The sequence below is a fragment of the Perca fluviatilis genome, chromosome 8 (assembly GCF_010015445.1).
Source record: "Perca fluviatilis chromosome 8, GENO_Pfluv_1.0, whole genome shotgun sequence".
NCBI lineage: Eukaryota > Metazoa > Chordata > Actinopteri > Perciformes > Percidae > Perca > Perca fluviatilis.
Window position 1 is genome coordinate 41,242,388 of NC_053119.1, and position 14,089 is coordinate 41,256,476.

General features: G+C 40.5%; 1 protein-coding gene across 3 annotated transcripts in view; it reads left to right on the top strand.

Moving 5' to 3' along the window:
* Positions 1-5,203: 5,203 nt before the first annotated feature.
* The window catches only part of spire2 (spire-type actin nucleation factor 2), a 45,756-nt gene continuing 36,870 nt past the window's right edge, over positions 5,204-14,089 (top strand). The window contains exon 1 of one of the 3 annotated variants that reach the window (XM_039810011.1): positions 5,204-5,662. In XM_039810011.1, the coding sequence (XP_039665945.1) occupies positions 5,380-5,662 (283 nt within the window). In that variant the 5' untranslated portion in view covers positions 5,204-5,379. The remainder of the gene's footprint in view (positions 5,663-14,089) is intronic. The other 2 variants (XM_039810010.1, XM_039810009.1) reach the window with 2 other exon arrangements.

Below are 14,089 nucleotides of genomic sequence, written 5' to 3' on the forward strand. Positions count from 1 at the left end.
TACAGTACATCTTACTGTGTTGAAAGAGTTAATATCGCTGAAGACGAGTCTGTTTCTGTGCTCTGCGTGTCTGCCTGGAACATATGGAACAAAGTGTTTGCTGAGTACACTGTGTACTCTCAGTGTGTGTGCAGAAATGTTGATGGATTTCCCAGTGAACCGAGTGTTACTGTATAATGTGTGCTGGCCTGTCAGATATTCTGCCCTTTGCATTAATACAAATCTGTTTAGCTCTGATGTGTTAAAAAGAGAGTTGAACAGCACACTTCAAACAGCAGCGTTATCAGTATTGTTAGATATAAATCACAGTAGAGTTTTGCTCCTAAAGGCATCACAAATCAAGCACACATTAACACTATTGTGGTCGTTTTACTCACTGATTCTGGTACTAAAGAGTGATTCACTGACGTAACATGAATGGATGGAGTTTCTGCACTGTAAAACTTTAACCACAACAGGATCAGCAGTCCACACTCATATGTGTAGACAAACTGGCGATGTTTTAATGCCCTGACATATTTAATATGTTGGGGAAACTATAGAACATCAACATAACGTGTTTTTCACTGTGGAATGAATCAAATGTTTTGTGAAAAGTCGCCACTGATTTCATTAAGTGGCTGAACAGTACAGTTAACGTGTCCCTATGCAATGTGAAAAATATGGAAGTTTATTGTTATGTTTAGCCCTCTTTATATTCAGTCTATGGTTTAAACAAGTGTCTTCCCTTTCTATCATGTTTTAGTTTGTATGAAGAGTAGGGATGCACTGAATCCAGGATTCGGCTTCTGATTCATCCGAATATTGGGCTTTTTGACCAGGTTGTGTTTCTGCTGAAACGTAGAATTTTTTTCCCACCGCACCGAACCCTCCGCTTGTGCTACGCTGGTCGCCGTAATGACGGCACCGTTGGTTAGAGGAAGGTGTTTCCGTAGGTGGAGCGTTCAATGCAGTAGGCTGTGAGGAAGTGGACATGGAACTGGTGGGCAGAAAAAGTGTAGTTTGTCAGTACTTTCAGTCTAAAGAAGGCCATTCAAGTCCAGCTACATGTTCAATCTGTTCAATGTTGATTGGTCTGGTGGTGGCGAGGACCCTAAACTATACACAACATGGCCGCTGTTACAACATCTGGTACGAAACATCTGAAAGAATATGAGTTGTGCATGAAGGAATCTCCAGACAGCAGCCAGAATGCAGCAACTTCAGGTACGGCAAAGGAAGGACAGTCACGGTTTACTTCATTCATGTGTTTACTGGGTTCATGGACTGAGGATGATTCGGTATTCGGTTTCGAATTCGGCAGAATCTTAACCAGTGTATTCGGTATTCGGCCAAACCCCAAAAAGCTGGATTCGGTGCATCCCTAATGAGGAGTCAGTTGGCAATGTTGGCACCTTTCAGAAGGGTTGAGCTGCCAGACCTGCCAATTTGTTCTTGTATTTAATTAAATAAAGAATGATATGGTACTAATGACTGCAATAAATATGTACATGTAACCTTTAGATATTTCTATTCTGTTGCCTTTAACTTAAAGCTGGTTATAAACCTGGCTTCTCAATGTTTGTAAGAAGATGACAGGATTTTCTTAGCAGTACATCATTTATGTTTGGGCGCCATCTGTTGGCTGAGTCTAGTAAATTATGGGAATGTAAACATCACAAAATATTCATTGTGCCTCTACATTGATTCAATATTTACTGAGGAAAGACCCTGTATGGAAAGGTTTTATATATAGTAACCACAAAATGATCCCTTACTTTTGTATAAAGGATGTTTACTTTTACTAACTACACTCCCCACACTGTTCACACTGTTGGCTGCCTGAGGTTTCCTCCGATGTCCCACTTTACACTTTTCCCAAACATAATTCAAGTAGATTTACACATTTATGACCATTATCCTACAACAGTATTGATACATGTTGTCTGTAATTAGTCAATGAATGTCCCTCCATATAATTATACATAACATTTACAAAGACACACTCTATACACATACATATCTAAAAATACATACTGCATAAAAATAAATACACGATAGGAGCATAACACACACACACACAAGCAGCTGTTGTATATGGCTTAGTACATTTTCATTCTACAGTACATATGCATTCTGAAGTTCAGTCAAAGCTATGAGGCTCCAGCAGTCAGAGTTCGCCAAATTAAAAATTCAAGTCAAGTTTATTGTCAGTTCTGCAATATGTGCCGGACATAATGTATGTCTGTATGTCCGACCCACGGTGCAATAAGGACACGTGCAATAAGTATAACATAAAGGATAAAACATAAGTAAGTAAGTAAAGATAAAGGAAATACATAATATATACAAATAAGATAAAGAAAAATATGTAGTATATACAATTAAAAAAAAGATAAATAATATGTATAATACAGTAATACATTTTAATTCAAATGTAAAACCAAACAGTATAGAAAACTAAGGATAATGAAATGGGTATCTTCCTAATATACTGTCTTTTTGTTTTTGTTGGGTCTTTGTGAATTATAGAGTGTGGTCGAACCCTACTCTATCTGTAAAGTGTCCTGAGATAACTCTGATTACGATCTTATTGAATTCATTGAATTGAATCAACAGATGCTAGCAACACTTTGGTAGAACAACTGCATCTGTGTCTTCCAAATTTAAATCTCAGAACGTTTATATTTCTGTAAAAGACAACCACATGGTAGGAAAGCATGGCTATCTGAACATGTTCTACCTCCTTGTTTCTCATGAAGACTGTATGTAGCCTACAAGTTTGAGACAGGGGAACTGAAGGCCAGACATGTAAAATACATTTTCTGAAATATAATGAGAGAACAATTTCTTCTGGAAAGTGATGTGTGTATAATGAGATGTGTACACTGCATGTGGAAAGTGTTAATGTTGGCAAACATTTCCTCTGCTTTAGTAATTGTTGGAAAGTGTAGTCATATATAATTAAGAGACAAATGCAGGTGCAGTGTTCTGCAGAGGGAGGATGCTGCAACAAGATGACATAGAAGCCAGAGTAAAACAGGAAACTAAGCGATGTGCCTTCAAAATAAAAGGTTTGACAGGTCCATGAAGCATTAAAGACTTTGACACAATGTGAAACATATTCTCCTGAATCTCCATGAGAGTGTGGCAGCTGCACATAGCTAAACAAATGGTTTGAAACACACAACTTATGCTGAAAAAATGCAGTTATTGTGTCACAGTGTTCATTCTGAATGTTACCATGTAGAAATGGATCATATGAAAACTTCTTTAAAAAATCATATTATTATTTTTGTGCTATAAGCATTGTAGCTATTTGCGTTCTCTAAAACCTTGTCTTGTTGATAGCGCCATGATGACATTATGTAGGCTGATGCGTGTACAGAAAGTGAAGCTGTTGAATGCAGGGAAGAAGCAACTTGCAGCTTGGAATCTAAGTTGTCATTAAATTCACCAACAATTCAATTAAGGCAAATGAAATGCTACCATAAATGTAAGAAATTGATTTAAAAAAAGATATGGTGGGCTATAGTTTGAAAAATGGTCAGCAGTAATGTTAAAACAAATGTGATTCAAAGTTAATAAGCCACAACATGCAATACCATGTGGTCCCTTCATTCTATCATTAATTTCTATTTGGTTTTTCTAACATATCCAAGTCTATATATATGGTAAAAAGATATCAGATGTTTACACAATTTAAACACATTTAATAATTGAAATGTTGCAGAATGGTGGTTTGGGAGTAAGAGCTTTATTTCTTTTATTTGACAGTGGTGAAAAGAGCTGAAAGAAGAGAAGGAAAGTGCGATACCTGCAGTTAAACACTCATATGATATATAACTTTATTTTACAGACTCAAGGTCCAGATAGAAGAGTACACATAACATATTACAAGAGGGGTACACACAAACATAAATACATACGGACATACTGACTACCACATATTACGTAAAGGGAACATACAAAACATACATACAGAAATACAAATAGCTATGCACAATAATTAAAACAGGTACAGATGCGTGTTCCAGTGTTTCCAGAGTTGGCAGGTATATCTGGTATCACTAAGTGCAGGGTTGGTTAAGGCAGTTAACATTGTATTCTTTGACTCTGTTAATCGGCACATGAATCTGTACATAAAATTCCTCCGCACAGCATGGAAGGTGGGAACATTACTCATCACAACCAAATGGCTAGCGCTGGTCCATCTTGGACACTTCAACAGGATTCTAAGTGCATCATTGTATGCCACCTTTATCTTATTTATCTTTGCTTTACACTAGCTGCACCATAGGTGAGCTACGTCATCACATAGTTAGAAGAAGCGATTATGAAGTCAAATATTACCAACAGCTTCCCCTCCCCTCCCCTCCCCTCGGCAACTAGCAGGTGGTTAATGCAACAGCCAATCACTGGCCGTTGATTGACATTTCCCCGCAGATCCAATCGTCTCCTTCATTTGCCGATATGGCAACAAGCTAAGTCAAGACACCGCGAATTAGCCAGACCGTGATCGGAAGCGTAGTGGCTTCACCTTCAAAATAAAAGCAAAAGAGGTCAACTGAACCCTTGATTATGTTTTGGTCTTTGTAAATGCAGAAGAAAAAAAAGTATATAAATAAATGGCTAAACTGTTATATTGCAACCCAACGTTTTTTTCCAGACGCGCCTGAAACAGATAACACAGAAATTGCAGAAATATAGAACACATTTTAAATATTGTGATATGAAAAATATTCCAGGTTTGGAAACAAAAAACAAATATTTCCCCCAAAAATGTATGGTAATATTTGTTGTTTTGACTGCAGGGGCCACCGACATTTCAATTTGTAGACGACTGCTCTTTATTCATTATTACGCTGATGACACAGTTGTTTATTCATCAGCACCCGCTATTGACAAAGCTTTGTCTAATTTAAAGTCTGATATTTTTGGGTTTTCAAACTCAAAGGGCCCTGGCCGCCCTGATCAAATGTATTAACCCCAGATAACATTAATGACATGCTCTTCATCAGATTTCTTGGGCCTTTGTTTTTTTTGTATGTTTAGTATAAGAATGTAGATTTTACACCTTTTATTGTAAAGTTTTTCATATCTATCTATCTATCTGTCTATCTGTCTGTCTGTCTGTCTGTCTGTCCATGTATTGTAGCTCAAAAAGTTACACGTTGATTAACATTGGTTTTATTTTGTTTAAATTTGGACCGGAAGTGCTGCGTTTACTACGGCTACCTTGACACTGTTGTGGTAACGAGGTGCAGCTGCAGTAGTTGAGGAGCAGTAGACGACAAGAAGACGACAGGAGAGACTGTGCCGATTAGTAGTTACTCAGCGGATAGCATCAATGGCCCCGGTGCCTAAGAAGTGAAGAATGGACTCCACGCTATCGCTGCCATGGCCAGATCCACCAACAGAAGCGCCGAGGACGGGGAGTCAAGGGTAACCGCCCCCGCGGATCGCGTAGAGTCGCCCCGGGAACTGTCTCTGGAAGAGGTGCTGAAGTCGTACGAGCAGCCCATCAACGAGGAGCAGGCATGGGCGGTGTGCTACCAGTGCTGCAGCGGGTTGAGGGTGCCCCGCCCGCCGGCCGGGAGAGTCATTCGGGTGAAAGACCCGTCCTCCATACTCCTGCGCAGGGACGGAACCGTGGCACTGCAGCAGGAGCCCCGACACAACGGTAGGACAACCGGCCGTTGATGCCACCAACCTCCCTCTGCGTCGTCGCTTGTTTACAAGTAAATAACGTTAGCTGGGCTGCGACGCGAAACTCAACTATAAAAAAAAGTCAGTTCTAATAGTGTGTCCACGCTGTGCAAAGTAAATTAGCGCCTAACGTTTGACACAACATGGTGTTTTAGCTTATATTAGGAGACACTTTTCAATTCGGCGTAAAGTTTTGTCCACGAACCAGCGTTCGTTTAGTATGTCGACTTTTTTAACTGGTCCGCCGGTAGCAGGTGAACTTACTGAACGGTGCGACCAAATACTAATGTTGAAATTCCACTAGACTAGCTACATACTGCTTGGCGGATATCAGCGCCGAATTAAACAATGTCTACCAGTGATATTGAATATTGATTCAAGATATTGAATCATGTTTTATCCAGCAGCAACCTGAACTATAAACAATGCCACATCAAATGATCAGAACTGTTAACGGAGTTTGGTACATAGCAACATCCTGTTCAAACGGATGCATCGGTGCTATCCCGTCCCAAACAACATTTCATATTTTTGCATAATCAACCTTTCTACAACTACATTATTTGATGATGACCTTACACAAACGGACACAATGTTTTGTTTCGAATAGTCGCTATTTTGTCGCACTCCCCATGCCAACAAGGATGACTCGTATTATGCCGGTAAATGATTAATTATTCATAGAGAGCAGCTTCACCCTAGCATTTCCTCTCGCAAAGCCTGTTTTTGGAGACTTCAAAGGGTGGATGGAAGCCCAGAGGATTTTACGCAAAATTTTGGTGGGGGCCCGCCGGGGGGGGGGGTCTCCCCCCTAAAATCCCCTATTTTTGGGGGGATTCTTTATAACCCTCACTGCGGGCTGCATGGGCCCAGGAAACCTGTTCCAGAAGACCGACTAAAACACAGAGACATATTCATACCAAACTTAATTCAACTTAATTTAACTCATATTCTGTACTACTTGTGCTGTACCTTTTGTCCTAAAGCAACATACAGTCCGACTATTTGAATATCCTTCTACTTTGTCCCTGCCAAGAGGTCAGAGAAGGCCAGTTAAATATTAAAAACATTAGTAAGAAATGTTGAGAAAAGCAGGAGTGTGAGTTATCAAATCTTAGTAGTAAACCGGATAGCCCTGGCTCTTGTTAACTATGTAACAAGTCGTCGCAGCCGGATTAACACCCTTTTAGTGCTGTTGTTTCTCATAGTGTTTAGCACCTTTTTTAAAGGTTCTCCGGCTGCCTCCAGGTGATGCTTGATTCATGTTGCTCAGCGACAGGAGGCAATCTATCTTAGTTTAGTTTGTCATCATTGTCAACATAAATAAAATCAACATGAAAACCTAAACATAAGATCAACCAAGTGTCCTAGGACACAAAAGAAGGACGCACATGAGAGCACAGGCAACACAACATCCTAAGTAGTAACTGTAATAATTAAAGTGCTGATGTATTTATTGTCCCCCTCCTCTGCTGTGCTAAGGTTTACTATTGGAGTTCAGCAGCTTGATGGATGTTGGGATAAACAATAACTTTAGTCTGTTTGTTTTACATCTCGGCACACGGAATCTTCTCCCTGATGGCAGAAGTTCATATTCAGGGAAGAGAGGATGTAGAGAGTCTGCAGGGATTCTTAAGGCTTGTTTTCTAACTGCTTCCTCGTACAGGCTCTGTATGGGCTCGTACTCTTCCCCCCTATTGTCCTCATAGCTGTCTTGTGTGTGCTGACCAGCCTGCTTCTCAGCTGCACTGTTAAGTTGCCAAACAATGCTGTAATTCCATATCTGATGATGCTCTCCAGAATCGCCCGGTCCAACATGAGCATGATCTGGCTGCTTACTCCGTACCGTCTCACTTGCCTTATAGTATAATCTCTGCTGCAGTCTATTGCACAGGTGATCAATGTGTGTTCTCCTGCAGAGAAGATTGTCTATATGGACACCTAAGTATTTATAATATGTTACCTGGGTGATTTCCTGGTTATTGATGATGATTGGCTCATGGTCAGTCACTTGCCTTGGGCCAAGGATCATCTCCTGTGTTTTTGTGACATTTAAGATAAGATGGTTGGTGTCACACCACTTGATAAAGGTGTCTATCTCATCGTGGTACAATTTTATTTATAGTATCAAATCATAACACGAGTTATCTCGAGACTCTTTACAGATAGAGTAGGTCTAGACCACACTCTATACACAGAAGTTTATTTTAGTTTATTGTCCCCGTGGGGAAATTAAGTTGCAGCAGAAATCACATCACACACACAAGGCATTTTTAGACATATAGACATTACTACACATAACATAGACCAGGGCACTCATGAATGGGGGGTGGGGGGGGGGGAATCCAGACCAGCTGGGAAAACAAGAAGAAATAAAAAATAAATAAAAAATAACCCTTCTTCAGAAGGGTTTATGTCCTTCTGGAGAAGGCTCAGAATTGCTGTATCATCCGCAAATTTATTATTTGGGTGTACTTTCCTGTACAGGTAATTTCATCCCGTAATTTATGTGATGGGACAGACATTAAATTTTGCCGAAAAATGCTTGCTGACATTGTGCCAGTGGCTAAAGTGAAAATGATAGATGGCGCAGCCCGGCATATACCATGCTTCCAACGTCATTGCCCGCTCTAGATGGATTTTGAAATAAACCAATACCCGTTTTGTGAACAAGCGCGCCTCAGCAATGGTTTTGTTTTGAAGGAGGAAGTTACTTAAGTAAAAAAACTGGACTCAGTCGAGACAAACTAGAATATTTGGCCAAGTCTGAGACAAAAGAACACGGTCTCGAGTCTGGACTAGAGTACAGAGTACTACAGCACTGCTGTCTACATGGTGAGGTGGTAATAGTGGTGAGATTTGAATAATAATTACCTTTTTGTATTCTATTCAACGAGACTGTAGTGACTTTAAAGTGTTCCTCATTTTGCTGGGCACCCATTGGATCCCCCTTACGGACCGCAGAGGGACAGTGGAACCACTTAAGATCCTGGCGAACCACAGTTGCAAACACGCTGCTATGATCATTCATGTTTAGCTCTCATTAACACAGTTGTTTATCCTTGTAGCCTGTGTTGGTTCACGCTCTGCTGATCCATAAGTAAACCCAATCCATATCAAAGCAGTGGTGCAAATCCCTTAACCAGCATGAAGAGGGTTTATTATACTGAGTCTGTCTACATTATTAATGCAGCCAGTCAGCTGGAGGACCATTTGCATTCTTTAAGTGGCCAAATTCATCCAGTTATAGACAGCTGGGCTATAGAGGAAACAACTATTGTTAACCAATAATCTGAGGTCCAAGCTTCATTATTAACGCAGAATATTTTTAATTGGCCACTTTAATTGACATTTGTACCACTCATGCAAATTTAGGGTCACCATAGTCTCACTTTGCCAGACCCTCCTCCACAGCGCTGCGGAGGAGAGTCTGGCTAGTCCACACAACATTTCGTGTGTACGTTCAGAAGTAGTTTTAGTCGTGCAACAGAAAACTCTGATTGGACAGATAGTCTAGCTAGCTCAAGGGTAGCACTCGGATACTATTCGGCCCGTCGGCGGAAGGTCTGCGAGCCGAGCTGCTGCTAAAGTTTGCTCAGTTGAGAAACGGTCATTTCATTCAACCGAGACCATTGAGGGGCGGCCCTCATTTACAATGACATCGAGTCATTACAAAGACAACAACAACACAGAAAAGAATACACACTAACGTGTCTACAGACACTAAAATTTGATAAATAAATTATAATAATAATCGCACTCCAAGGTCCATTTAGTAGCTCTACTGGAGCGTTTGATGATGTCACATAATCTTCATTAGCAGACGGTCAAACTTTGGCTTTCTTGTGAACAGGTAGCACTATACGTAGCAAATGCTACCTAAACTGTCAGTATAGAACTAGTTGATTTACCTCTTGAGCCAATCAAACGCTGCTAGAATCTTGCAAAAAGGCACCTGTAGTTGGTAGATTTGATTCCTGTCATTTTTGAGAAAAACGAGTTTTGTCGGGTTTTACGTGCTACTCCATCCTGGGAAGCTAAATATACAGTATATTGTAACATTAGTATTCACACAGCTGTCAGCCTGCACAGTCTCAAATGACTTTCTATTTCCTGGAAATCTAAACCTCCATCAGGTTTTACAACAATCTGCAAAGGAGGACAAAGTGAATATGAATCCAAATATGAGCTGGGTCTGAAGCTGCACTACACAGCATTTTAATGTGAACATACACCTAGTGTATCAGCCTGAGTCACAAAGGGAGACTGCAACAGAGAAACACATTCTCCTCTCTGACATGCTGCACATTCACTCGGTTTAGTGCAGGAACCGGGACCCTGTAAGTCTGAGATATTAAGCATTAGTCTCTTATTGCAGAAAACTCAGATTGGACAGATAGTCTAGCTAGCTAAGTGGAACGTCATGGATATAGACTACACATTTAGTTGTTGTTGTTGAGCATCTTTATCTTCTTAATAAGACTATATGTTGGCTATATGTGAGCGTACTCCGCATGTTATTATATTCTATGTGTTTAATATGTCTAGGCCTTTACATATTAATGTTTAATAGGCCATGCAATCCTGTGAAAAATTTGCCTAATTTTGCTGTGGACATAAAGCTTTGAGGGAAAAAATGTATTTGGTATTGTTTAGTATACAAGCAAAATTTAAGTTATGTTTTAATTACCATTAATCGCTTAATTGATCATTAATGTTACCAATGATCAATTAAGAAGTGCTTACAATTTGCAACCCTACTGTTTACCTAATGAAATTCTGGTGTCTGGTGGTATACAGCCAGCAGTAACAGCAGTCAGCAGAAAGCTTTCCTTTCCTCGTCTGGAATCTGCTTTGGTATGAAACATGACAGACCGTCCCTTTTGGTTAACATGAGTGCATGTGTGCACATTACTACTGTCCCTGACATCAGCTGTTGCAGTGACTATCTGGTTAACACAGACTGAATCATGGTACTGCAATAAGCTCATGTTAGGCAGAAATGTTATTTTTCCACCACTCAAGATGTGTCAGTGTTTTTATCTCCAGTAGAAGAACTAATCTCCGTTTAAACTAACACGCCCAAACCAAAATATCTCATCATCATTCTGGTATACTGGACATAAACAGGAGGCAGCGTGGAGACTCCGCCCTTTGCTGGTAGTTGCCATGGTAACTTTAGTAGCTTAGTCTCAGAGAATGAGCCGTCATGACCCAATCTTAGGGCGAAACGTTGGCGTCAGTGTCGGTGTTGCCAAAGGTCTCTGTTTTGGCCGCTGAGACTGCAACACAACCCCGCAGATTCCAAACCAAAACGGGTCAGAAGGGTTTCCTAATGTCTCCGGTTTAGGGGCTCGGAAACACCAGAGCAGGGGGAATGAGAGGGGGAAACACCACAGCAGGGGGAATGAGAGGGGGAAACACCAGAGCAGGGGGAATGAGAGGGGAAACGCCAGAGCAGGGGGAATGAGAGGGGGAAATGTGGCAAAAGATATTTGATTTTAAACCAAAATGTAGCGGTGTAAATGTAGCCTTCCACAAAAGCAGGGAAAACACTGTATTAATATTTCATTAGGGGTCCATCATTGATCATGTTGCCATTAAAACAACTTGTGACATATAGGGCTGTATGATTTTGAAAAATCTGGATCTTTATACATCTTTATTCTTATTTAAATTGAAAAAACATCATTGTTATGGTGTTATGGTGTGATTTTTGCGGGGATCTTTAGCAAACAAAGCTGTTTTCTTAAGTCTGTAGGATATGATGTGTAGACCAGGACGTCTGTGGAGCATGTCAATATTTATTTAAAATGGTATTTAGACACGTATGTCGCCTTTAACAAATATTGTGCCTCCGATTAGAAAATTGCCTCCGATTGCCTCGATTAGAAAATTGCAGATCAAATTTAGATTAATTGTTCAGCCCTAGTCCAATATCCTTATTCAGCTGCTAAATGCTCCATTATGTTCACCAGCTAGTCACTAGCTTTGGCTGTCTCTGTTTGGTGCTGGGCAGGTGGTGTACAGTGGGGCAATCAAAGATTCAAAAACACTGTAAAAACAACACCAGTGTTTTTACAGCGAGTTAAAAGAGGCTAAAAATGTCCCTATGAGCTAGGGCTGCACAATCATTTGAACATTCATACATTTTCATGCATATCCAAAACCTGTTGGTATCAAAGTCTTTCATAATGTTTAAAAGTAGCTGTGTCTGTTTCTCCTTCTTATCTTTTGGCCGAACATCTCTATTTGATAGTTGATTTGTGTATAGCAACCATAGCAACGCACAGAGCTGACTGTAAGTCGTAAATGGGCAAGAGGCCGTAAACTGCCGTGAAAACCCAGATTGAGACCCATAAAACAAATGTACGCTGTATACATGTCCAAAGATACCGGCATATCCCACATCTTAATCGGAAAATGCTAAATTCGAAAAAGGCCTTATTCAGAATATAAAAATGGAATATGCTGACCTGTATCAAATTTGGAATATTGTCATATATTCGAAATAATAGTGGAATATTACTGTGCATGTAAATGTTTCCATCCATCCATCCATCCATCGTCAACCACTTATCCCGCGCACAGGGTCGTGGGGGGGCTGGAGCCAATCCCAGCATACGTCGGGCGAAAGGCGGGGTACACCCTGGACAGGTCGCCAGTCCATCGCAGGGCCACACATAGACGAACAACCACTCACTCACACATGCACACCTACGGACAATTTAGGGACACCAATAAACCTAGCCCGCATGTCTTTGGTCGGCGGGAGGAAGCCGGAGTACCCGGAGAGAACCCACACAGACACGGGGAGAACATGCAAACTCCACACAGAAAGGCCGGGCCAACCGGGGTACGAACCCACAACCTTCTTGCTGTGAGGCGACAGTGCTAACCACCGCACCACCGTGTCCCCATGTAAATGTTTCACAACTGTAATTTCTTTAAAGGACACTCAAACACTCAAATAAAATGGCATAAAGCAAATATAATAGTGCAGGAATTAGCAAATAGGGTGTGATTTTGAACACAGGCTACATTTAGTGCAAGTTAGCAAAAGTTAGCACACAACAGGCTACATAAAGATGGTGACCACAGTACACCTGGTAAACATTATCATGTCTACATTACGCTAGCGTCACTACTAGTGTTATTTTCATGAGCATGTTAGCATGAAAACCACCACCTTATTATTATTATTATTATTATTATTATTATTATTATTATTATTATTATTATTATATTTTTAGTTCATCACAACAGTAAAGTATAAGAGACAGAAACGTTGGACCTTCATTTTAATCCTTTATAGTTTGGTTTTCTTTACAGTGAGAGGTAAAGCCTCACAGAGCTGATGGCATGTCTGAAGACTCATTGTCTTGGTGGCCCCTGTTATGACCAACATTTCCACAAGTAATAACATTCCCATAAGCTCATAACCTATACTGTTAAAGCTAGGGCTGGAAAAATAATTCATATATTATGTTTATACGATACCGCCGACTACATCATATCTGTTTCCACCAAAATGAAATAAATGTCAGACTGACTGACTAACATGTGATATGCATTCTCCTTAGAAAACAACTAGTTTTTAGAAATGTCTCATGATAGATTGTCTCTAGGTAAAGACGTGTATTATTATTATTATTATTATTATTATTATTATTATTATTATTATTATTATTATTATTATTAAGTGTATCTAGAAGTGTATTATTCAACTTTTGTTTTTGATCAAGAAGGGAAAGACAATCCCAACACTCAATACTATCGAATCGCGATACTTCTAGAACCGCAATAGATGAAAATCGCAATAAAAGTCGAAGCGGCAGCCAATGTATTCGGAAAGAATCGAGTCAGGACAAATGCATATCGTCCTAGCCATAGTTAAAGCTGATGTTTGCAATGCCTCCAGTTAGAAAAGCACTGCAGCTCAATGGAGAAAAACAGAACATCCCTCCCCTGTCTATATGGCTAACTGGGTTATTGGGTTTTCCACAACATCCAAGCTTCAGGTCTCTTGGAAGTCTTTTTTCGATGCAGATTCCTCTCCTCCTTTGTGTGTACTGACCTGTGACTGTGGGAAAGTGGGCAGAGGTATCATTGGTTACACTAAGTGACCCAGCCGTGCATGATTTGAACCTGTCTGACAGGTTTTGCAGCGGTTCATGTTATCATCTCTCATAATAGTTTCCTCGCCCCCGCCTTCAGCGTCAGTTGCTGCCTTTTTGTTGCAGATGAAGCAGCGTCTGTGTTCACACAGGGAACAGAGTGACGCTCTGTTGGTCAGAGGTACACGTCCTGCTCTCAGCACTTTGCTGTAGACAGGGGAGGAGGATGCTGCGGTAAGCTGACACCCCTCCTTCCATCACCTCATCCAGACCAGTGCTCCCCA